The 25922-nt window shown below is 37.5% G+C and overlaps 1 protein-coding gene across 13 annotated transcripts in view; it reads left to right on the forward strand.

Moving 5' to 3' along the window:
* UNC80 (unc-80 homolog, NALCN channel complex subunit) overlaps window positions 1-25922 on the forward strand; it is a 228312-nt gene that overhangs the window by 136383 nt on the left and 66007 nt on the right. For 11 of the 13 annotated variants that reach the window (XM_032354642.1, XM_032354650.1, XM_032354649.1 and 8 more), the window contains 9 exons: window positions 3724-3831; window positions 5891-6029; window positions 15529-15710; window positions 16227-16358; window positions 18361-18547; window positions 19156-19287; window positions 20926-21069; window positions 23858-23958; window positions 24960-25046. In XM_032354642.1, coding sequence (XP_032210533.1) covers window positions 3724-3831; window positions 5891-6029; window positions 15529-15710; window positions 16227-16358; window positions 18361-18547; window positions 19156-19287; window positions 20926-21069; window positions 23858-23958; window positions 24960-25046 — 1212 coding nt within the window. The remainder of the gene's footprint in view (window positions 1-3723; window positions 3832-5890; window positions 6030-15528; window positions 15711-16226; window positions 16359-18360; window positions 18548-19155; window positions 19288-20925; window positions 21070-23857; window positions 23959-24959; window positions 25047-25922) is intronic. The other 2 variants (XM_032354643.1, XM_032354652.1) reach the window with 1 other exon arrangement.

The raw sequence follows: 25922 nt of genomic DNA on the forward strand, positions 1-25922 counted from the left end.
TGTCAAAGATGTGTGAGGCCCAAAGGTCTACGTTACCTTTGGGGAAATAATTAGACTTCTCTTGGCATGAAATATGTTTCCAGGAAGATCTCTTTCCCAGAGAGCTTGGTAAACTGACTCCAGTTTTCTTAAATTTTATCCCTTTTTTTATTTTTTAAGATTTTATTATTTGAGAGAGAGCACACAAGAACATAAGCAGGGGAGGGACAGAGGGATAAGCAGACTCTCCACTAAGTAAGGAGCCCAATGTGGGGGGCTCAATCCCAGGACCCAGAGATATTAACCTGAGCTGAAAGCAGACACTTAACCCACTGAGCCACCCAGGCACCCCCAGTTTTCTTGAATTTTAAATACCATATTATTTCCACAATGCTTCCTCATTCGTGGCATTTGTCTACTTTTATGCATACCATGATTTTTTGTTTGCTTGTTTGTTATCAGTCTCTCCTAGTAAGATACGTTGTCCATGAGGGCCAAACATCAAGGGAGTTTTGCTCCGCAGTAAATCCCCAAAGGTTAGCCCAGTTCCTGGCATTTGGTTAACTCTTAAGAAACACTCTTGAATTATTAAATGAATAAATCAATTTTTTATTTAAAATAATTATTATGTCTCTCTGGTCAATAATTTTCCTTGCAAGAAACCCACAGAAACTTGTTCAAATAATTAGTTTCTTCAAAGGACAAAGCAGAATGTCATGAAACCAAGGACCAACCTAAAGAGCCAAGTCCCAAAGGAATGGGAACCAAATCTGCTGTCTATATCAGAATCAGCCTACTTTCTCACCTGTACTTCTTTCTGCATCTCCATCTTCTTCCTCATCTCTGTCCCCTGACCAGCAACTCCTGCTTTGTTCATCTTGTATGTGACCTGAAAATCTCTAGGTTGCATCATCATTTCTCAGTCCCAGCACCCATCAGTACATGAATCAGACTCTGTGTCCCTTAATTCCATACGACAGGAGTTTGGTGGGCTCCACTCTTTCTCTTTGTGATCCAAACATCATTGGATAAAGCCCTGGTCAGTCAAAGGACTGGTTTTGGATTACAAAGTTGATCAACAGTGGTCAGAATGAGGAGAGAAGTCACAGAGCCAAATATGATGAATGTATGTCCAAGACATACAGAGAGAAGAAAATGTCAGTGGTCCAAGATCTACACCAGACCACAACAAGCATCCCCCGGGATCCCTGCCACTTCCTGGGGCTGTGTAGCTGCCTCCCATTGGTAGATTGACTCCACAATGAATGCCATCCTCTATTGGTGATACATTCTGTCCTTTGGTCTTGGATTACTAGTCTGGGTTTCTTTACATGTCCCAGCTTGATGTGTAATTCCAACCAGCATAGGCAACTCATAGTCCAATGAAATTTCTTACTCTTCCATGAAACACTAGTAACAAAAGATGCCTTCAGAACTAGCCTTTTCCTGCATCCAGGAATTAGTTCTCTTCTGGCCAAGTTTTACATCGAGTTATAAAAGCCAAAAAGCAACTGATATTAGGCTTGTCAGTCTGAGTAGGGGTCACACCAGTAGAGGTCACACCAGTCACACTTGAGGACTTTCACAGTGTATCCAAGTGCCAGTCACACGAGTATGCATCTTTGGTACCTATCTTTCAAGCCTCAGCAAGTCACTTGAAGAATCACTAGCCCATCACCCTAGAGTGAAAGCCCTGCTAATTCCCTTCCCTTTCCTCTAACACAAGCATCCTAATGATGATGAGACACCAGAACACATAATGCATCCTAGGGAAGTATGCATGAATACCAAATATTTGATACATACTGAGAAGCTTGACATATACCTTCTGTCCCTAGTAAACGAGATTAAACAGAATCCTACATTCCCCAGAGTGTCAGAGACAAACATGAATGTTCACCCTTTTTCTTCTAAGCTGGTATCTGCCTGATAAAAAACCTATAATTTAACCAAGAGATATTATTCAAAAGTAACCCTGAAAAAGATAAAATGTCCAGCCAGAGAAGAAAAGGTAAAATATTAACAAAGTTTGAAAATCATATTTTAAATCCTATTTTGAAAATCTTATCTAGTTACCTGGGGAAATATCACAAGATCCTAATAAAATGAGTTGCTTAAAATTTGGGCACTACATATAGGACATCCTCACCATTGTGCTAAGACACACAGAATGAAAAAAAGTCTGAAAGGAACAAAATAACAGCTATCACTGGTTAAGGATTATAGGGGTTTCTGTTTTTTTCTTCCAAGTTTTTCTGTGTTTTCCAGCATTCTGGAAATTTGCACATATAGTTTTATAAAAAGAATAAGAGAGATGTCCCTTTTAAAATACCTTGACTTTTTAAAAAGGATGCCAAATACACACCTACATTTATATGAAAAATTATGGCCATTTGATTTTATTTTATTTCATTTTATTTTATTTTATTTTGCCATGTGATTTTAGAACAGATTCTAAGTTATAAAACAGGCGTGGGTCTTGCTGTATATTGTTTATACATTCACAGAAAAAAAAATGCAATGCATCATTTGAGGGTTTATCTCCTCAAATGATACATGTTCCCAAGTATGTGCCTCCACATTTTTATCTTTAGAAAACACAGTAAGAGCTCGGATTCATTTGTTTCGAAGTAGATTTATTCTAAAAGTTCATTACATACCAGTCACACACCAGATGCATTGTCTTGGGTCTTTTTGTCAGAGTTTTGAAAGACTTTCTTGGAACATTCGTGTACTTTTAAGATTTGTCTTTTTTTCCTAATATCTCCATCTATAACACTGGGAAGCTCTGTTCAAAATTCTTAAGGAGTTCCGTTTTTTCCTCAGCATTGAGGGAGAAAGTGTTTCATTGACACGGAACTGGAAAAACAAATGAGCGTTTATTCTGTGTGGAAGGATGGATTCCCTCTTTGCACAGCCCACAGTGCACAACTAGGGGAATCAAGACTCCGGGTAAATAAACAACAGCCTGTCACCATTAGGACCAATCATTCTCTCAGCTGCTCTGTCCCCTGCATCCCTTGGCATTTAGGGAGTTGGAGGAAGAAACCCGTCTCCTCCGTGCTTATACAGAAGTCAGTTTTATTCTGGACCCTGGTTCAGGAGACAATTTGAAAAAAGAGCTACTGCCTCCTATAGACCAGCGTGGTTTTGTTTTTTGTTTTTTGATGATTTTGGCTTTTCTAAGGAAACCATTTTACCTTACAACTTTGGCCTAGATAGTAAGTGCTCCGAACCTGTACTCTCTTGATGAGTCTTTTATTTTTAACTTCCTAACATTCTTTTAGCAAATATATTCTTTCTCCTATGACCAAATGCCCAATGTGAATCATCCAATCCTGTAAAGGGGCTATGAGAGCGGGTTTTAACTGACTTAATTTTTTAAAAGACGTGTGTCTTTAACAGCTTCATGGAATATAACTTGCTCTGAAATGGAAATCAGAAGGCCCTCGTCCTTTCTGATTTCTGCTCACAGCCGGCTTTGTCATTTGGTCAAGGTATTCCATTTCTTGGGACACCAGTTTCCATCTTGGTAAAAGAGGAGTTTGTAGCTAAAGATCCCTGAGCTCCCTTTCATTCCAAAATTAACTGTTTTTACCACTTTCGGAAGGTGTGGGCCTACAAGGCCTACATCGTCCCTCCCATTAGATGAAGACAGTTACTTGGAAAATTTGGGGGGAAACAGTGTTGCCGGCCTTCAAGAGAAGGCAACACTCTTCATCACCTATCTTATGTTCTTTGCAGTGTTCAGAGAAGTCATGCCTGCGGACACCTTCTCTGAAGAAGAGAGTTTCAGAGGCCAACCTGGAAGGGAAGAAGGACTCGGGGATGCTAAAATACATCAGACTGCAGGTACTGACAGCTGGATCAGAAACGTTCACGGAGCCGTAATCAGGAGGGGGTGCCAGATAGCCCATTTACAGTGCTCGAGACATCCAGTGCCGCTCCGCACAGTTAGCATGAAGACCCCTTTAATTGGTGGGGAAGAATGCCACCAAGGGTGCAAACCAAAAAATTCCCTTCTTGTTAGCCAGCCGGCTTCCACAGAGACACGGCTGGAACTGTGCCTCCTCCCACTCTCCCAATTCCATGGAGCCAATCCCCACCAGCACGGGGTAGTGATGCTCCCCACTCTTAGAATGTGACTTTCTGAGTTCAAATCCCACAGCTCCCACTCTGGCTCTGGGACCTTAGAAAAAGTCGCTTAATTTCTCTTGGTCTTAGCTGCCTCATACATAAATAAGGTGGGGATTATAACACTAGGCCCATTTCAAAGGATTATTGCATGGATTAAAAGAGATAGTACACTTATCTTCCTTAATTTCCTGGTTGACCCATTCATTCTTTAGTAGGATGCTCTTTAGCCTCCATTATTTGAGTTCTTTCCAATGTAGTGAGTTATGGACACTGGGGAGGGTATGTGCTATGGTGAGTGCTGTGAATTGTGTAAGACTGATGATTCACAGACCTGTACCCCTGAAGCAAATAATACATTATATGTTAATTTTTTAAAAAAAGAGGGAGATAATACACTTATCTTCTTATCAAGAGCAAGACACATTGTTATATTGTTATTACAACTTAAGGTCTAAATCATTACACACATTCCCCAAGGTGGGAGAGGGGGTGCCTGTGAAAAATAACTTGTTTTTCTGGAAAGTTTTTTTCTCTTTAAAGATTTATTTCTCTGTTTTAGAGTGAGAGAAAGAGACAGCACGAGCAGGAGGGGCATGGGGAGAGAATTGTAAGCAGACTCCACACTGAGCACGGAGCCTGATGTGGGGCTCTATCTCATGACTATGAGATCATGACCTGAGCTGAAACCAAGAATCTGTTACTTAACCAACTGTGCCACCCTGATGCCCCTTCTGGAAAGTTTTCAAAATGGTTAAAGACCTAGACTGTCCACAACTTACCCTAATCACCTGAATTATCTGAAATAATGGGGGCACCTGCGTAGCTCAGTGGTTGAGCATCTGATTTTTGGTTGTCGCTCAGGTTATGATCTCAGGGTCATGGGATTAAGTGCTGCCTCAATCTCTGTGCTCAGTGGCTAGTCTGCTTACAATTCTTTCTCTCTCCTTCTCCCTCTGCCCTGCTCACGCTCGAGCTCTCACTCTAAAATAAGTAAATAAATTTTTAAAAAAATAAATATATTATATTTATTATAAATAGGTTAAAATAAATAGAAATAAATAGGTTAAATAGGATTTTTGTGGCATAATCTAGGGCAATAGCCACAATATACAATGTTTCAAAGGGACAACTTCATCCAGGACTACTGGCTTAGAAAACTAACTCTCGGAATGGAACTCCCTTCTAAATTAGAAGCTCCTCATTGGCTGCCATGGGCCATCAGCTCCTAAAAGGAAGGAAAACAGGAAGCTTTAAAAGTCTACTAACACGAAAATATTCTGGCTGGAGTCTTTCTTTTCTCTTAGAGCTTATTCTACAGTTTATTCCTTAGGTAGCTGCAAGATATTTTTGTGGTGAAAGCATGATAAAATTAGTATCTTTTAGGGGCGCTTGGGTGGCTCAGTGGGTTAAAGCCTCTGCCTTCTGCTCAGGTCATGATCTCAGGGTCCTGGGATCAAGCCCTGCATCGGGCGGTCTGCTCATTGGGGAGCCTGTTCCTTCCTCTCTCTGCCTGCCTCTCTGCCTACTTGTGATTTCTCTCTGTCAAACAAATAAATAAATTCTTTAAAAAAAATTAGTATCTTTTATAGTTTCACATTGACAAATAAGATGTGAAGTTTGTCCTACACCATGCCAATAAATATGCCATCATTTTAGAACGTATTTGAAGGTCATTTAAGAAAAGCAGGGAAGGGAGGTGGTACTTGGGTGTCAAGAGGAGTACAGTAATCAGTGGCTTCCAAGGCTTTCAGATGTGATTTCCATCTTTTCCCAGGTGATGAGCCTGTCACCTGCTCCTTTATCTCTGCTAATCAAGGCAGCACCAATTCTGACAGAAGAAATGTATGGAGACATCCAGCCAGCTGCCTGGGAACTCCTGCTCAGCATGGATGAGCACATGGCCGGGGCAGCAGGTAAGAAAAGATCACTCATGACCCTGGTCGCCCCCAATCCCAGTGTTTACGAAAGAAGTGCATCCATTCCCTTTCACTGCGAGGTCAGATCAATAGCAATTGCTAGAACCTTAGAGCCTTACACTCTAGGGAGGGAGGCTGAAGTGCTAAGCACACCCTTTACTTTTTACCCCATACTCTGCACAAGAGAGCATGTCTCTCGGAGGCCATTGCCAAATTATTAAAAAAAAAATTATTTTTCCCAGAACCGACATTTTCACTACATTTCACAAAAGAGAAATTCTTTTTGTGTGTTATGATTTCCCAGATTTACCGTGAACCCCCATCATTAACTGTATGAAATCGTATACAAGTAATGTTTTATGTCCAAATTACAAGTAATGTTTTATGTCTAAATTACAATGTCAAAACAAATCTGTTGAAATTTAGGTGACTTATCCAAAGCCACATAGCTAGTAAAAGGTACATGCAAAATGTGGGTTCTTCACATTTTTCCACTTCTTGTATGCACACTTTTAGTCATATGGAGTTGTTTTAATTGCAAAAATGTATGTAGTAGAAATTCAAACAATATAGAAGTGTATGAAGCTTAAAGTATTTTCTCTTCCCATGACTCTCAGTCACTCTCAGTGACAATTTTTAAGTTTTTCAGGAATCTTTCTAGGATCATATATATATACATATATATGTGTGTGTATATATACATATACATACACATACACACATATGTATATATGTCTATATGTATATACACATATATATAAAATATATCATTCATATATATGCCTAAGTACCAATGTATGTTTTGTTTCCTTTTTCACACAAATAGGACATACCATAAAGACTTTTGAACTTTGCAGTTTTCCTTTATATCTAGAAGATTTTTTTAAGAGCTTATGTGAAGAAAAATCTACCCAAACCAGACAGCACCATACTAGAAGTGCTTTAAAGCACTCTGCTAACAGGAGCTCAGGGAGAGGCTTTTGTAGAAAAAGGACAGAAGCAGAGTAAGGCACCTATTGACCGTCTATAGCTAAAAGCCTGGTTGACTGTTTGTGATTGGTTGTCCTTAGCACTATGATTTGTACCCTCAAGGCATTTCCAGGCTTAGATTTTTTTACCTTACATAGGTCACCACAGGATTAAAGCCTCATGATGCCAATGGTCTCCTTATTTAATTAATTTAACAATTACCCCGTTTTGGTCATCCTCTCATATATGAGAGATCATCCAAAAATTTGGTATTAGTGCCACTCTCAGGTATGATTTATGTTGCTCTTGTCTCATTGTGAAACTCATGGGTTATGATGTCAGATCCATAAAATAATTGGGGTTTTTTTTGTTCATCTCATTGTCCATCTTTTTGGACACTTCTTCACTGTGTGACCATGTAATGTATGGTTGATGGTTGAGAACATACATTTAAGATGATTGAGAGAACGCAATGCACCAGGGAGACTACAATGACAACTATTAGGAATTAATGCCAAGAGACTGAAGGATGCTTCTCAGCCAGGGTCCCATGAACCAAACCAGCTGTCATCAAATATAGCAAAGAATATACAGGTTCTATCCAGAGGCTTATTTGTTAATTTCTTATATTTGGTACAATACCAGAGGCTTTGATCTAGGTGCCACAAGGAGTATTTTACTATCGCACAGCAGATTCTGTGCTCAGTTGAGAAGTAAAGCAATTCTACTATCTAAAACCAATTAGCAAAGAAATATAGAGATTTTGTTGTACAGCTAGGGCCTTAGCAGTAGATCCAGCCATAGTTGCCAGAGTTAAGGAGCACTGTCTCTCCTGCTCATTAACAAAGAGAAAAGCAAATAGCAAAAAGGCAACAAGAATGAAGATTTAATATTGGAGATGGTGCTCTTGCTCTGTGACCTTGGGAGGGCTGTCCCCAAGATGCCATCTGCATCTGAGGAGGAACCTCCCTAGTCAATTTTAGTTTTAGATCTCCAGATGGTGTACACTTCAAGAGTTCAGAGGACCTCTTTCTAATGAGGGATGTAGACCCACCATTCAAGTCCCTGAAGTTTGGCTGCCATCTGGGTAGTAGTAAGGAGGAGCTGGTATTATCCCTTCCAAGAATGCTCAAGGGCAGTCTTTGTTCTTAGTGATTCCAAATCAGAAGGTGGGAAATATTAGTTTGGTGAATTCCTCAGATATTTGAGGAACTCGAAGAATTCAAGATCCAATTGGGTGTACAGATAAATAACAAAATGTCAAAAATAATGACGAGGAGTAGAATCTGATATCTATAAGTATTACAATTTTTTACTGAAACACTTTTTTTTTCTCTACACTCACCCTCATTTTGATCAAAGATAATCATAGGAATGCTGATTTGTTTGCTAAAATATGTCTAGCCTCATTAAACATGGCCTGATTATTTATATAAGTACAGTAGGAATAGTGATTGATTCTATAGGCTTTTTTCAAATCTGTTTTGCTAAAGCTTTTTATAAGGAATCTTAGATTGAACTTTTAAAAACATCTCCAGGCAAAGAAACCAAGTGAAGGACTCACCATCAGATTTCACCTAAAATACCTATTGATTTGGCTGAATTCCTCTGTTCTTGAGGTCCCCAGGATATCTTGAGTTTCTTGGGCCTGCCAGGAACTGGTCTTCCTTAGTCACCTGATAAGGCTGCTGGGAATCCTGTAAGCAAGATACCAGGCCAGTTTTTCCAATGCATTTTTGTTGGCTCCATAAAGTCAACCTTAGTCCCTTCAAACAGTTTGGTCATATCTGATTTTATAAATCTTCTCAAATAGAACATTAATCAAAGCCTTGGTAATAAAACCAAAGTTTCCAGTTTTTCCCTATTATTCAAAAACAGATTCTTATTGAACTTATGCAGATAATTATATTGCCAGGAAAATAAGAATGCTCACTGAATTTCTGAGTTCTGGAGGAATCAGCTAAGGAGAAAAAGTAAATGTTTCCATTTTCTTTATAGCAATATACTTTTTAAAACTACTGTAAGTCATAGATAGATTAAGAGAAAAGAGAACAAACATTCCCGTAAATCTGGAAAAATTAAACATTAAGGAACCAGCAATGTTTCAAAGAAAAAGGGTTAAAATAATTATAATCACCTTCATCAGTCCACTCAATCTCATATCATTAATTATTGTTCTATTTGGGTCATTTTTTCCATTAGTTCTGGAAATTCTTAACCAGTTCAATTTTATGATATTACCATGAATCTTTCTGAAGATGAAGCACTTTATAAAAGCATCAGAGTAAAACAGTAACTGTCTGTAAATGGAAAGACCTTTAAAAAAGTGGCCATGATTAAAGATCTGATGAAAGTTCATTTGATAAAGGAACATAGTTATGTCTGTGGTACACAATAATTTAGGATATTAATTGGATGAGAGTATTTACAACTTTCTAGAAACTTGGAACCATTTCCGAATAACCTTATTAATAATATATTTCCATATACCTATAACTTCAGAAGTTTATTGTCAATTCTCACTTGACAGTGCTTCCACATAATTTAACACATCAAATAAACCTAGTTTAACATCTCTCTTACAGGGTGAGAGACAAATTCTTTGAGGTTTTCTAGGGACCCTCTGGGAAAACTCAAGTTACTTTGAAATCAAAGAGATTTCATTTAGAATTCAATTTGGGGACGTTGCCAAAATGTCAAAAGGTTTGAACATTTGAGTAAATAGGATCTCAGATCACTATGAAATAATACTTAATTACCTATTTAACTAAAGCCATAATAGATTTTAAAGGCAAATATAGGGGCACCTGGGTGGCTCCATGGATTAAGTGTCTGACTTGATTTTAGCTCAGGTCTTGATCTCAGCGTCCTGAGATATAGCCCCATGTGGGGCTCTGTACTGGGTGGGGAGCCTATTTAAGATTCCCTCACTCCCTCTCCCCACACAAGTTCCATTCTCTCTTAAAAAAAAAAATGGGGGGGGCACCTGGGTGGCTCAGTGGGTTAAGCCGTTGCCTTCGGCTCAGGTCATGATCTCATGGTCCTGGGATCGAGTCCCGCATCGGGCTCTCTGCTCAGCAGGGAGCCTGCTTCCTCCTCTCTCTCTCTCTGCCTGCCTCTCTGCCTACTTGTGATCTCTCTCTCTCTCTGTCAAATAAAGAAATAAAATCTTAAAAAAAAAAATGGGTTTTCTTAAGTGATCAAAGACCCTGATAAAGACAACGTGAAGCACAGTAAATTATTTTGGTAAGACACAAAACATTTGCTTTCCAGGTAGATTACCCAAAAGGTTGAAAAATACTTTTCACAATCTTTTATGAAAAGCAGACCAATAGTCAAAATTTGTTTTTTCAGCTGAGACAAAACCAAATTCTAACTTTTTTACCAGTTTGTTTTTAATATTAAAACTCATCATTTAAAAACTTAAACACATCTGTCCCAACTTTAGTCAGCATAATCACATGTAAAATTTACTTTCCAAGATTCCTGTTCTACCAATTTTCTATAATTTTTTTCCATGCCCATTCAGATTTTGTTCTATGTTTTTTTTAATCTTCCTCAATCTGGAACAAATGGTCATTTTACTTTATTTACCTATTTTTCATCCTTATTATTTCTAAGTAGTTTTAATTACACATATTGATTAGGGTTCTTAACCCTGAGAATCCTTTATTCCTAGTGGTAACTAAGAAGAAAGCAATTGTGGACTAGTATAGTAGCATATTATAGTAGGATTGACAAATTTATGAATACATTTTACAATTTCTAGAAGTATATTCTTCTTCATAGTAAATCTTACATCTACTTAATTCTTAACAATTATGTTTACACATGAAAATTTCTTAAGACATTGAGCAGCTAATCACTTTAAGTTATCTTTCTTGCTGATAAATTCTACAACAGCAAGAATGAGTTCCTTTGACTCTTAGTAAATCTATTAGAATAAAAGTATTATATTTAATGCTGATAACTTTAAAGATAGTATTGTTTTAACTAAATGAACAAACTTAAACTAGTTTTTCTTTTTTCTGTTTTTTTTTTAAAGATTTTATTTATTTATTTGACAGACGAGATCACAAATAGGCAGAGAGGCAGGCAGAGAGAGAGGGGGAAGCAAGCTCCCTGCTGAGCAGAGAGCCAGATTTGGGGCTTAATCCCACAAGACCTGAGCCAAAGGCAGATGCTTTAACCCACTGAGCCACGAGGTTCCTCTAAACTAGTTTTTCTTTATCAAAGATTATTCTAGATCACATTGGTGTAGGAAAGATGTATGTGTTCAAAGCCAACGACCCAGGAAGAATTCTTGAGACGTCTTTGTTGCAAAAAGATGGTTTTATTAAAGCAAGGGATGGGAGCCAAGGGCAAAACAGCTGTGCTGGGGTCATGAGGAGTGGCCCATTATATACTTTCCTGATAAGAATTATCTCCCTAATAAGTCAATCAGAGAAAGACAATTATCATATGATCTCCCTGATATGAAGAATTTGAGAAGCAATGTGGGAGGTTTGATGGGTAGGGAAGGAAAAAATGAAACAAGATGGGATTTATGAGACTCATAAAACAAACAGGGTTGTTGGGGGCAGGGGGGTAAGGAGAGGGTGGTGGGGTTATGGACACTGGGGAGGGTATGTGCTATGGTGAGTGCTGTGAAGTGTGTAAATCTGGTGATTCACAGACCTGTATCCCTGGGGCTAATAATACATTATATGTTAATAAAAAATTTAATAATTAAAAAAAAATTACCTCCCTGAAGTTTGCCTTTCAAGAGATGGTCCTAGGTTCCTGGGGGAAACCAAATACAACATTTACATCTCAAAGGCACAGAGAGGATATAAATTTCTTCAAGAAGGGCTTTTGTTTCCTAAATCCACATTTTTTACAATATCTGAAAGCCTTTTCAGATGAATAGGGATTTGGGGATTGGTAAAAAGGATAGTTGGGCTTTGAATTGTTTCTAAGTCTACATTTCTGTTTTTGTAGACTTGATTTGTTAGACAAGTACACTTGGTAATTCTTCAAAGAACCGGGATGTAATTTAAATGTCAAGATACTTACCCAGCCATCTAACTCCATTATCCTCAAATCGCTTCTTTATATCCTGGAGAAGATCTTCAACTAAGATGGAAATCAAAAGATTTCTAAATTCTAGACTTACAGTTGTTTCTTTGGAATGTTTTAGTAAATCCTTCCTCAATGGCTTCAGAATGTTTTACTTTCCCTCTGGGCACACAGTTTCATTTTGATTTAGGAGAGAAGCATTAAAACCAAAATTCCTATCAGGCTCTGAATATCAGTTTCCAATTTGGCCAACTTCTACCACAGAGCTACTTAAAAAAAAAAATCTTTTTGAATAAGTTGTCAGGTTTCATCTAGGACAAACTGCAAATATTTCTGGCAGTATTGAGCAATCCCATGGACACACAAGGGGGCAAAGATGATGCAAAAGATTATTTCCCTCCCAACAACGAGTATAGTAAGTGCCTGGCTGAGACAGCTTTCTCTCTAGGGCACTTCATAAATGGATAGGCTTCTCTTAAAATGGTTAAAAGTTATCCACAGTGGCCACTGTCATTCAAGATTATCTTTGGTAAAGTAAACCTACTTGTTCAGCCTTAAAACAAAATTTATTCACCTGAGGCTTTATATTGGACCAGTCTGGTTTAGGTTAGACCTAATGTGACTCCAGACCAGCTAAATTTCTAAATCTGAATCAGTCCTCAGAAGTCACTTTGACTCAGTCTAATTCTGACCAATTTTCAGACCCCATATGGAAAAAGAAATGCCAGGGAGTGTGGGTTGCTTAGTTGGTTTTATTCCTGATTTCAGCTCAGGTCATGATCTCAGGACTCTGAGATCAAGGTCTGTGTTGGGCTCCACACCCAGCTTAAGATTCTCTCTCTCTCTCTTCCTCTGCTTACCCCCATCCCGCCTCCCATGCTCCTACTCCTCTCTCTCTCTCTCTGCCTCTCAGAAAAAAAAGAAGTTAAAGTTTGCAATGTCAGGGGCTCCAAAGGTACGCATGCCTGATTGTGAGCATCTCCTTCAGTTCCCTCTTCTAACACTAGAATGTTAAAAAATAAACTAGGGTATACTAAACATCTGTAGAGCTTATTTGAGCAAAAATCAATTAAAATTGGACAGCCCCAAATGAGGAGACAATTTTTTAGCATTAGCTAAAAGATTCACCTCATTCTTTTTAATACCCACCAAATATTTCGTTGAATGGTCATAACAATTAACCTAGACTACTAATGGAAATTTAGGGATATTTCAGCTTTTTATACTACATTACAACAAATGTCTTTGTAAAATATTTTTGTTTGCATTAAAGTTTGGATTTTTCTTCTCTACCACATGTTCTGAGAGAGCATCAGGGAAGGGCATTCTCTCAAATAAGAGATAGCCGTGGAAACTTCCATGGAAGATATGAACAGGTAGATTGGGCTTTAAAGAAAGCTAGAAGAAAGAGGATGGCATGTGCAAAGCCTCATGGGGTGTGGAAATGCATAGGGCTTCTTTGGAAAGCCTGAGGAGGAATTGAGACTGGGATGGCTTTTGTAGAGGGGTCTCCAGTCCATGAGATTAGACAAGTGAGTGGGACTAGATTGTAACAGCCCTTGAATGACACTCATAGGAGTATGGACTTTCCACTGAACTGTAGAAAACCATTCATGGGTTCTAGAAAAAAAGAGTAGTGTTGTATATAGAGTATGTATTGAATATGGCAGCAACAAGTAAAGCAGTTTGGTTTCAGATGATTAGAAGATGAATCTTTGGTGTCATGACATTAAAGCTAATGAGAAAAGGGCAAAGGTCGAGATAACCTTGGGGGAAAATCTGCTCTTTGAGACAGTTGAAGCTGTGAGCATGGATGGGATTTCTGGGGGAAGAATCTGTGGAATAAAGAGCCAAAAGTTGGGTACTAAGTCACTGGCCTTCTCTATCTTCAGAGGACAGGAAGAGCAGTGCTCAGCAGCAAACCCTGGAAAATGACCAGAAAAGTAGGAGAACTCAACCTCAAACTGTGCAAGCAAAGGATAGCTCTTCAGGGAGATGGTCATGAAAATGTTAAAAACTGAAAGGGAACAAATGCTATAAAAAGTGCCGGTGGATCTGCTGATTAGTGAGCATCACCAGAAAACTGCTTCAGGACAGGGACTGAAGTCGATAGAACTCCAGCTTGCAATGATGTAAAGAGAGACCATGGCGAATAAAAATTGAGACAGAGTAGAGCACGTTTTAAAGAAAAGTAAAGAAAGGAGAAAGAGTAGGAATTTAAAAAACTAATAGGATAAAGAAAAGGATTATCAGGCACTAATTGTCACAAGAGCTAACATTTCTAATAGAACCATAGCACACATATGGTCTTACTTGACCCTCGTAATAACCACTTTATATGTGAGCAAATGGCAACTCAGAGGGTTGAAAGGACTTATCTGAGTGTACACAGATCAGAAGCAGCAGAGCCAGGACACCAGACCCAGGCCTTCTGACTTCACACATAGGTGTCCCTCCCATATGTCACATTGCCTCCAGAAAACAAGACAGGTGTTAGAAGCTTCTCGTACTCTTCACGTCACAGAGCTCTTTCTCATGCATTATTGTCCTTATTCTAACAACAAATTTGGAGGCAAATATCACCATCATCACCATCACCATCATCATCACCATCATCTTCATCATCACCATCACTGACATTCTGGCCCTAAAGAAACAGAGGCTGAGAGACGTGGAAAGGCTCTCCCAGGAGCACATAGCAGAGAGGTTTCAGAGGTGGCACTCAACACCAGCTGTCCTGACACAATTGTCTGAGTATGTTTTGATGATCCAGGAAGAAAACTACAAGAGAGATTTTAAATTGTGTTTTTATGATGGACACTGACTCATGCATCTATGCTACAGAGTGTATTTTTCTGCCCCATTATTCATTAACTTTGTAACTTACTGTTGTGCTTGGCCTTTCTCTTATTGATATTTGACTTTTCCCAAAATTAAAAAAACAGCAATGGTATTATGATTCATGAAATCCCTTTTGGCTTCTGGGTCTCTTCTATTCTCTCAGAAGGGTGGTGGTTTCTAATATATGTACAATGTGAATTTTATTTTTAATATAGCTGGGATAGTTTTTAATGGTCATTTTTATGCACTATCCCAGGATTACTATGACATGATTCTTGGCATTTTCTAAAAAGGATATTTTGGTATATTATTTCCTTTTTTCATTTGCTTCCTCTCACATTCACTTTTCACTGTGAGCCAAAGTAAGACTGCTTGGAATGAGGTATTCTATGGAAATATCATGCTGTCACTGCCCTCGCCGGATATTGGAAGATGGTGGGTAGCACAAAGGATCATGTTTGGTTTTCAATGGCTGAAATAAGATTTGCTTTTACCAGTCCTGGTGGCCTGGTTCCCTTAGCTCAGGAGTGATTTCCAGGAGATAGGAACAGCTCCCCACTTCTCCCCATCCCCCAGAATCAATCAAAATTAAAAGACGTGTAGCTGATGAATTGTTGGCTGTCTCTAGCTGCCATGTTCCTGCTGTGTGCGGTGAAAGTCCCTGAGGCTGTGTCTGACATGTTGATGTCCGAGTTCCACCACCCAGAGACAGTACAGAGGCTGAACGCCGTTCTCAAATTCCACACACTCTGGAGGTTTCGCTACCAGGTCTGGCCCCGGATGGAGGAAGGAGCACAGCAGATTTTCAAGGTGAGGGATAATTCCGCCATAGGAATTAGATTTGCAAACTCAACCCAAGGCTTGTTTAAATCCTTGAACCTCAAATCTAGAGTGTATGGCCCAGGGGATGCTTCATTTTCTTTTTCTCTGTGATTATATAAGTAAAGCTAACTCATATATGAATGAATTCTTGTTTTAAAAAATACTGAAATATAAAAGAGTGGTAGAGTATGAAAATCAAGTTTCTACAAACCTCAAGATCCCACTACCATCCCAGAGGTATGCCTATAAAAGTTTGGGGTATAATCTTTGAGATACTTTGTTATATTTATACAGATAGATATTTTTTGGAGGATGGGGTAATTAACGCAAATAGAGATCATATATTTGAAACCATCCATTTTTTTAATGATAAAACTGAGACCAAAAGACGTTCACCCTGTGCTCTGTAACATCATGTACTCTACAAGATGATTTCATAATTATACTTCTACTCATTCTAGCTTATTTTCCGTCTTACCTCATTCTTCTGATATCAACTAACAGATCCCGCCTCCCAGTATAAACTTCACCCTGCCCTCACCAGTGCTTGGAATGCCATCTGTCCCAATGTTTGACCCCCCTTGGGTCCCTCAATGCAGCGGGAGTGTCCAGGACCCCATTAATGAAGACCAGTCTGTGAGTAACAGGCACTTTCTTTCTCATTACTTCAGGCTCTGTGGTGTCCATGTAAGAGAGAAGGACAATGAATGCATGAGAAAATTTGTTCCTTCTTGTCATCAGAATGTCATAGCACAGAGAATCAGCCATGAAAAATTTTTGTTCTTGTGAATAGAATAGAAGGAACTAATATGGAGTAGTGAGCATTTGCAGACATCTAAGCCAACACAGTTTTGTTTTATGATCTCAGTAGCAGCCACCTTTCACAACTGTTAAAAGCATTAGCCATTGATTTCTTGTCCAAGTGTAGCACTTTTGTCTCTAGTTATTATAAAGCAAAGATATTCACCTAACCTGTAATATCTAAGCTACCCAAAAGGTAATGAGATGGACCCTGGATGAATAAGAAAAAGAACTGAGTTGGCAGCTCTTATTTCCTTGTTTGGACGTTGGTCTGTTCTTCACTTTGTTGATCATTAGTATCATCATCACAAATATCCCTCTGAGACTTCAGGTCTTTTGTACTCTAATATATCAGTGCTACATGTAATAGAATTCACCAACAGTTAAGTTAAGAGAACTGTCCATTCATAGACAAGAACCAAGAATAAGTGCTTTTTGAAAGAAAGGAGTGCAAAATGTGCATTTTTCACCTGCTGAATTTTATGAATTACAAGAGTAATGGAGAAAATATGGAAAATCAAAAAAGGAAAAGAAAATAGATATATTCTTCAGCACAAATCCATGACTATTTTCCTTTACAAATTCCCATGGAATTTAAGATAATTAGTATATAAATATTAAAGATTTTTGATACACCACCCAAAATAGCCCCAGGAAGATTTTACCATTTTACCCATATACAATAGAAAAGGAAAGTGTGTCATCTTGATTCATATTAGCTAGTATTTTTTTTAATGCCACTTTGCGTGGCAAAACACAAAGTCATTGACTTTTTTATTCGCAATTCTTTAAAAAGTCACTTGAATATATGAAGTTAGGTTGAACATTTTTGTACATTGCACATTTGCTAGGTATTGTAGTTTTCTTTGAAGAACTGTTTGAGCTCATTATCCATAAAAATGTTTATACAGAAAATCCAGCATCTGAATCACTGATGTAAGGATCTTGGATTTGTCTCCTGTACAGACAATGGAGTCATTTGAGCCAATGAATATTGGTTATTGGATAGAGAATATAATTTCTCTGTATACCAAGTTTGCAAGGAATTTGAAACCAAGACCCCAGATTGTATATCCAGTTTTCTTTCTCTCATTCCACAATTATTACTTTACCTTAATATAATAAATCAGCTTAGCCCCTGATCTGCAAATAAATTGCCATGTGGCCCACCTAATGCCCTTAATTGCTCTGGAATCTTTTATCAATGGAAACTTTTAGTCTTATGTAAAGATCCTGTCAACCTTAGTATTGCTATCAATTCTCATAATTTCTATTCACTTTGTTCCTATAAATATTGTTGAGTATTTGCAGTGTGTCACCCTATTTATCTACTATAAGTATTTATGGTGTGGTAGATACCTGAGATACAAATATGAAATAAATCATGTAACTATTTGGTTTATGAGAGATATCCCATTCCTCCTTCTCTCTGTGGTTCTTTCCCTTTTATTAACCTTGTGAAATAAATGTCCTTCATTTAAAACCATTTCAACAAGTTGTGGAAAGGACTAGAGTATTAAAATTTTTTATTTGATTTGAATGTTTAGAGAGGATCATTGATATCACCCCAAATTCTAAAGGTGAAATCCCAAAACTTAAAGATATTCTTGAAGAATTAGCCTGATTGAATGAAAATGAATAACTTAGTTACACACAACCTGGAAACCTGACAGAAAAACAAACAAACAAAAAAACAAATGGCCATGAAACTAGATCATGGGTGCCCTTCCATTTTCTGCAAAGTGCCACATTTGTGTAATTCTATGGGAACACTCTTTATGGCTGTGACCTTGCAGAACAGTTTCTATAAAATAAATTGATCTTCATGTCTCCATAGAAATCCTTTTCAGCCCGGGCTGTGTCCCGCTCCCATCAGAGAGCAGAACACATCTTAAAGAACTTGCAACAGGAGGAAGAGAAGAAACGTCTTGGTAGAGAAGCCAGCCTCATCACCGCCATCCCTATCACTCAGGAGGCTTGTTACGAGCCCACCTGCACGCCCAACTCAGAGCCAGAAGAAGAAGGTGCCCCCTACACACGGGACATCCTGGGGGGCTAAGGCGCAGGAAATGGAAAGGACTGGCTTTGAAATGAACATTAATGATTTAATGTGATGTGAGGTGATATGCACCCCTCTGTGTGTGTGTCTCTCAACTCCTGACACTAGCAAAAGAAAGAGGAAAGCTGTTATGTTCTTCATTTCTGGAGTTGGCCTGTCTAGAGGAGCGATGTAGTCACATTGAATGATCCAATATGATAATGGACCAATAGTGATTATGATTCAGAGAACAGCTAAATTCAGAGTGTGTATTAACGTAATTGCAGTCAATCTTTCGTCATTAAAAATGGGGTTATTCCATTAACTATCAACCTTCACAAATGCAACCAATTTGTTGGTTGGCATCAGAAATAATTTATGAACCCTTCTAATTCAGTGATTCTCTTCTCTGTTTTTGTGGAATTTTCTGTCTCTGTTTCTGAAATATTTTTTTCTATTTGTTAAGTACACTCTAAATTACTTGAGTCTTATGCTCAGAGAGCAGTATACACTTGTGATGTGATGCAACTATAGCTGTGATGATGACAACTTTGTTACAAAACCAAAGGTCACATTCCCCATTTTCTTTGCCAGTAGAAGAAGTCACCAATCTGGCATCCCGTCGACTGTCTGTGAGTCCGTCCTGTACCTCCAGCACTTCCCACAGGAATTACTCCTTCCGCCGAGGGTCGGTCTGGTCTGTGCGTTCAGCTGTTAGTGCTGAAGGTGTGTCCTCTTAGAAATATGTTATTTATTCCTCATGACTCGTGTGTGTTTTGAAACATTTGCCAGTTAGTATTCTTACTACACTTCACTGTCTTCATTAAATAACTTGTCTCAGGACTTGAAGTTCAAAAAATAAGTATTAGATTGAGTGGTAGTCTAAAAAATATTTTTTATCTAGCAATTGTCCTTTATAATTGGTTCCATTTTAGTTACATTGCCAACAATCATACTGCTGTGGGTTTTCAACCCTGGCTATGCATTACAATCAAGTGAGGAGCTTTAAAAATATACTCAGGCTACAACCAAGACTAAATCAAGATTCCGAAGAATGGGACACACACATCAGTATTTTTACAATCTACTTGGGATGGAGCAGGATGCTTTAGGATGTTGTTCTGGAATAATTTAACGATCAAAGGAAGACCAGAGTTCATGCTACTCCTATAATGAAAGCTGATTCTGGAGGGGGGAGGATATGATACACTTCAGTTCCACAAATTTAAAAAATATGTTTTCTCTAATAGTGAATAACTGTCTGGGACTCATTGCTTATGATTACACAACTTCATCACTGATTTATAAAGTTATTAAAAAGTTCTACAGAAACCCTTGGCTGTGTAACCCTTAGGAACTTCAAATGACCAGTGCTAATTAATCACAACTTACAGGGATTGTGCCAAAGTCTCAATTATATTTTTCATAACAGATATAATTTTATTGAGGCATGATTCATGTACCATAAAACTTACCCTTTCAAAATATACAATGCATTGGTTATTAGACAATATTATGCAGTGATTATGCAATGGTTACACTTCTAACCATAAATAGTTTAGAATATTTTCATCATCCCAAAAGGAGACCTTTTATACCCATTAACTGCCATTCCTCATCCACCCTTTCTCCAACTGGTGGCAAGAAACTATCTTCTATTTCTATGGATTTGTTGCTCTGAACATTTCATATAAATAGAGTCATACAATATGTGGCCTTATGTGATTGGATATTTCCAGTCAGAATATTTTCAAGGTTCCTCCGTGTGGTCACATGTATCAGTTCTCCATTACCAGATAATGTTCCCATTATATGGCTATACCACACTGTTTATTAAGTCACCAGTTAATGGGCATTTGGGTTGTTACCACTTTTTGGCTATTTTAAATTACACTACTATAACAGTTATGTACAAGTTTTGTGGGGTAAACTGCCAAGCTATTTTCAAAAGTAACTGTGTCACTTTACATTCCTACCAAAAAGTATGATGATTCAACACACTTGAATAGTCAAAATAATCTTGGAAATGAAGAACAAAGCGAGAAGAGTCACATTTCCTAATTTCAAAACTTACTACAGAGTGGCAGCAGTTAATATTGTGTGGTCTTGACATAAGGTTGGACAGTAAATCAATGGAATAGAATTGAACAACAAGAACTAAACCATCACATTCATTTTGGTTTCATGTTTGAAAAGGGTACCATGAAAATCGAGTAAGGAAAGAATTGTCTTTTCAACAAATGGTGCTGAGACACCTAGATACCCATAACCAAAAGAAGGTTAAATAGGAAAGTTCGAACTGAGAAATGTTGCATTAGAATTACAATAATGAGAAACGCATCCCAATGATCTCTCTCTCTTCAGATGAGGAACACACCACTGAACACACACCAAACCACCATGTGCCTCAGCCTCCTCAAGCGGTGTTCCCAGCATGCATCTGTGCAGCAGTGCTCCCCATCGTTCATCTAATGGAGGATGGTGAAGTGCGGGAAGATGGAGTCGCAGGTATCCGTTTTGATTAGCAAAAACGTCAATAACTCTAATAAAATATTTAAGCTGTTACCAGTTGGAGGATAGTGGGGTGCTCTTGGAGACAGTAACTACTGGTCACATGTTGAATTGTTTTGTGTACATATTACATTTACAGATTTGTAGTACACTCTACTAACATTATCAATGTCTTCATCTCCATGTCCCACTACATTTATGACCAAAAACTTGTATTTAAAATAAATACTTGGATTCCGGAAGTCTTGTTGAGGACCAGAGAACCAAATAACATTTATTTGGCCACATGAAATTCAAGTAGTAATTCTAGCCACCTTAGAAAATCTTAGTTATTAGCTCACTTAGTTATTAGCTCACCAATACCATCTCTCCTGCTTGATTACCTTTCCAGACATACTACCTAAAGAGAATAGTTGCAAAATGAAAAGATAAATGAGGGGTAAAGTTGAGTGATCTTAGGGATAGACAACATGCCAGTATTTTTAATGTTGTTATTTTAAAAGCCTTAGAGCTCAATAATGATGTTTTTTAAACCCCAATAGAAAAATGGGTAAATATAAATACACAGACCAATGGTCAGTACGATCTGTAAACAACATTGTTGTTTAAGACAACAATGAAATTTTACATTTCATCTAAAAAAGTGCAAATATTTTTTCATTTTTTTTTATTTGTATAGAGTCGACATACAGTGTTACATTAGCTTCAGGTGTATGACAGAGTGAATCGGCTTCTCTGTATGTTATCCCCTGCTCACTACAAGTGTAGCTACCATATAAAGGCTATCGTAGATGAAAATATCTGTAGTTGGTAAAGATTCAGGGAAAAAAGAATTCTCACACCTTGCTGATGGGAGTGTGGAGCTCAGTACAAGCATTCTGGAACAGTGTCACAGTATGTGTCAAAAACCTTCAAAGTGTGAAAGCCCTTTGATATAGATTTTGACTTCTAGCCATTTCCTAGGGCAATGATTAGAACCATATAAGGGTCTAAATAGGATGCCTCACATTGTATATTATATAAAAAGAAACAAATTTTAGAGAAGAGTTTAAATGTCCAATGAACAATTAATCATGCTACCTCCATATGACAGCATTCTGTGTATATTAAAATCACATTCTAGAAGAATATTAATATTAACATTTTTAATATTGCTAAGTAAAAAACTGAGTACCAAAGAGTATTTTCTGCATATTATTTTTTAAAATGTGTACCTATATATTTTGCATATATGAAGAGGCATACTGCAAAATGTTTATAGTTGTTTCTGTCATTGGTAGACTTACCAGTCCTACTTTTCCGTCTTTCTGTATTTTTCATGTTTTCACTATTAAATTGCCCTACTTCAGCAATTAGAACAAGAATAGTGTGCAAAGATAGTTTTGTAATCGATTTCAACCTAAGAAAAACCCACACCTATTTTAATTATTTATAGACACATGGAAGTTAAAACTTATATTTACATATCTCTTGTTAATATTATTCATTTATATAGTTCATATTTTTAATTGGATGGTTGGTTTGGGAAGCAAAATATTGGTAACCTTTATTTAAAATATAGGCTGAATGACAAATTTATGCTAAATCCTATATTTCTAGTTTAGAACACTAATTAAACCATTTAGACTGAAGATTCTCCAGCTTCTCTTCCACTCACTTCTACACACCTGTTTCCCTAGCTTGGGCATTTCCAGGCAGTCTTGACCCGATCATTCTCCCCAAAGAAGAAGACACTTTCTTCACATTAGGAAAAATTATTTAATCCTAAGACATCCTCATTAGAAGTGGGAGCCTAATTAGGACTGGCTTAACTACTTTATCTCACTGAGGGAGATACTATTTAAAGCCTCCAGGTAAACAATTAAAGATCATTTCTAATTCATATGCATTCTTAACCAAAACATATTTCCTAAACACCAAATAATTACTTTAGAAATTTCTCCATATAACCAACATTGAAATATGACCAATTTGATAAATACTCACCATTCCTAGTATTAGGGTAATTTCCAAAACAAAGATTCACTAATGCATTCTTTTTAAAAATTGAAATATTGACATATTGCATTGTATTAGTTTTAGGCATACACTGTAATCATTTGATATATGTGTATGTTATGAAGTGTTACCACAATAAGTTTAGTTTACCCATGACCACCTATAGCAACAATTTTTTCTGTAGAACTTTTAAAATCTCCTCTCTTAGCAACCTTCAAATATGTAAGGCAATGTTGTTAACCGTAGTCCCCAGGCTATATGTTATAGCCTTAGGATTTATTTATTTACCATATAATTGGAAGTTTTTACCTTTGGACCACTCTCATTTATTTACCACACCCCACCTCCAACCACCAGTATCCATGAGTTTGGGTTATTTTAGATTCCACATGTAAGTGAGATCATACAGTATTTGTATTTTTCTGTCTGATTTATTTCCTTTTACGTAATGTCCTCAGAACCCATCTTCATTATCACTAATGACAAGATTTCCTTCTTTTAAGGGTGAATGATACACCATTGTACCTCACAAGTGTGTTCTTTACAAAAGCCATTCTAAAATCTCAAGACCATCCTATACTTTTCGTTACCTTTTCTTTATAGATGAAAATGTTCAGAAATAAGCAGAAAAGAAAACAAATATCTACCTTTCAACAAAAAAGAGTTCACAGAATCTTGTTAAGGCAAAAAAAGAGAGACTAATTAAAACTTAGTAAATTGTTTGAATAGTGTATTAACACTTTATCTCTATTTAAGACAAATGTTCAATGTCCTCTCTCTTCTGAAGTGAGTGCTGTGGCCCAGCAAGTCTTATGGAATTGTCTAATTGAAGATCCATCAACAGTTCTTCGACATTTTCTGGAAAAACTGACCATCAGCAATAGACAAGTAATTTCCTCTTTCTTTAGAGTATAGCCATGTAGCTATGTGTGTGAACACCGTTAAAAGCAAACAGTGGGCTTCACAGCACTATGCATAGAACATCAATTCTGACCCAGAACAAATACATGCTTTAGGTAATGATAATGATAAACAGTCCTACACCGCTGCTTTCCTTCAAATTAGTCCATTGACTATTGTCTCCATATGTGTTTGGTACAAGAGCAGTGATGGCCCCAAGATACAGAAAGACTTTCAGTCTTTTAGTCAAAGATTCAGTTCAGCATAGTGTTTCTCAGTAATGGGTACATTTCCTGAATTTGATTGCTTGGTAGTCTGTGATGTAGGTAGGATTATTAGAATAGTTGAAACTGTCCACTAATCACAAAGATCTAATTTAGTAGACCACTTATAAGAAGATTATGCCAAATAAAAGTAGATTTCTGAGCAATAGCAAAAAAACACTGATGATTAAATAGTATTTGTTCATTTTTGTGTTATGGTTCTATTTTGTTGGAAGATTAAGTTTAGTTTCTGAAAGGTAAGGTTAATTATTCACATCTCTATTTATCCTCTCTCAACCTAGCTCTTTACCTCTTTGACTCAAAACCTAGGAAGCAGACCTGTGAAGTTCATTAAACCACATTTGTTTAATGGCTTCTCAAGATAGGTCTGTCTTACATTTCCATCACACCTGGAAATTAGAGCAAATAGAGTTGAGTAAATGTATTGCTCTCCTGTGATTTGTCTATGACCAATAGACAGAGTCTAAATTTTTATCTAAAAAAACCTAACTACTGTTCAGTGATTTCATAGATTAGCCCCTAAGAGAAGGTATTATAGTTGGTTTAAATGCTGTTTAATAAGTATTGCATATACTACATTAAAATGTTGAACATAATGGAAACCAACAAAAGGGAAAAGTTAGAGCCTTCCCCATTTTTTAAGAAATTAATTTTATTTCCTCTAGTATGGACACTGAGTGAGATGTAGAAATTCTCTTCTTTCAGGATGAGTTAATGTACATGCTGCGCAAACTTCTCTTAAATATTGGAGATTTTCCTGCTCAGACGTCTCACATCCTCTTCAACTACTTGGTGAGTTTTCACCTCCAGTAAGTGTTCATTCCCAATTAGGAAGCAGCAACATGAGGGAAAAGGCCATAGGGAATTTTTGCCAATAAATTCCCATTAATGATGTGACTGAAGGTAGATCATGGTCAGCTAAATTCACCATTGTTCGTATGGGGAAGGCCCTCCTGACACACTACTTGGCATGTGGTGGGCACTCAGCCAATATCAGTGTCATCTTTATCTTCCTTTGGCATTATACAACTTGCTTATGCTGGTTCTTAATTTTGGTTTTCTGTTGAGAAACCTTGTATGTCATTCTAGTCATTTTTCCTTTTTCCTATGTCACTTTTAAAATATATACACACAGAGGCAAATGTTGCCCTAGATGGAAAGTATTTGTGAGTGTATTTTTCCATAGCAGCTATCTTTGCTTGAAACCATCCTGACAGCTCCTTCCTGAACCCTCCAGAATATTCCAGTTTCTATAGGATCTCTGCCTTACACCCTAAATGAATATTCAAGTTGGGGGTTATTAGCTTGATGCCTCTTCTTTGAAACTGCACCTTAATCCAGACAGATGGCTACGTAAATGTTTGTATTGGGAGGAATTTTGTCTCTCCCTTACGATTGTCAGTCTCCTGGCAGGTAGGGAAAGAGAAGAGGTATCCACATGCATCTGTAACAGAATGAAAGACTTAACCCTACACCTCTTACGTGCAGAGAAAATGTGTAATGCATTTCTCTCATCTATGGCTGATTTGGCTTTCTTCCTGAGTGCCCACCAGCTGGTTGACAAGGGAAAGAATATAAATAAGTGTCCAATCCAGTCCCAAGTTCAGATTGATAAAAACATATAAATAGTAACTTTGGATAGTGTTCAGTCTCTCTTGGCTAAAAATA

The sequence above is a fragment of the Mustela erminea genome, chromosome 8 (assembly GCF_009829155.1).
Source record: "Mustela erminea isolate mMusErm1 chromosome 8, mMusErm1.Pri, whole genome shotgun sequence".
NCBI classification, from domain to species: domain Eukaryota; kingdom Metazoa; phylum Chordata; class Mammalia; order Carnivora; family Mustelidae; genus Mustela; species Mustela erminea.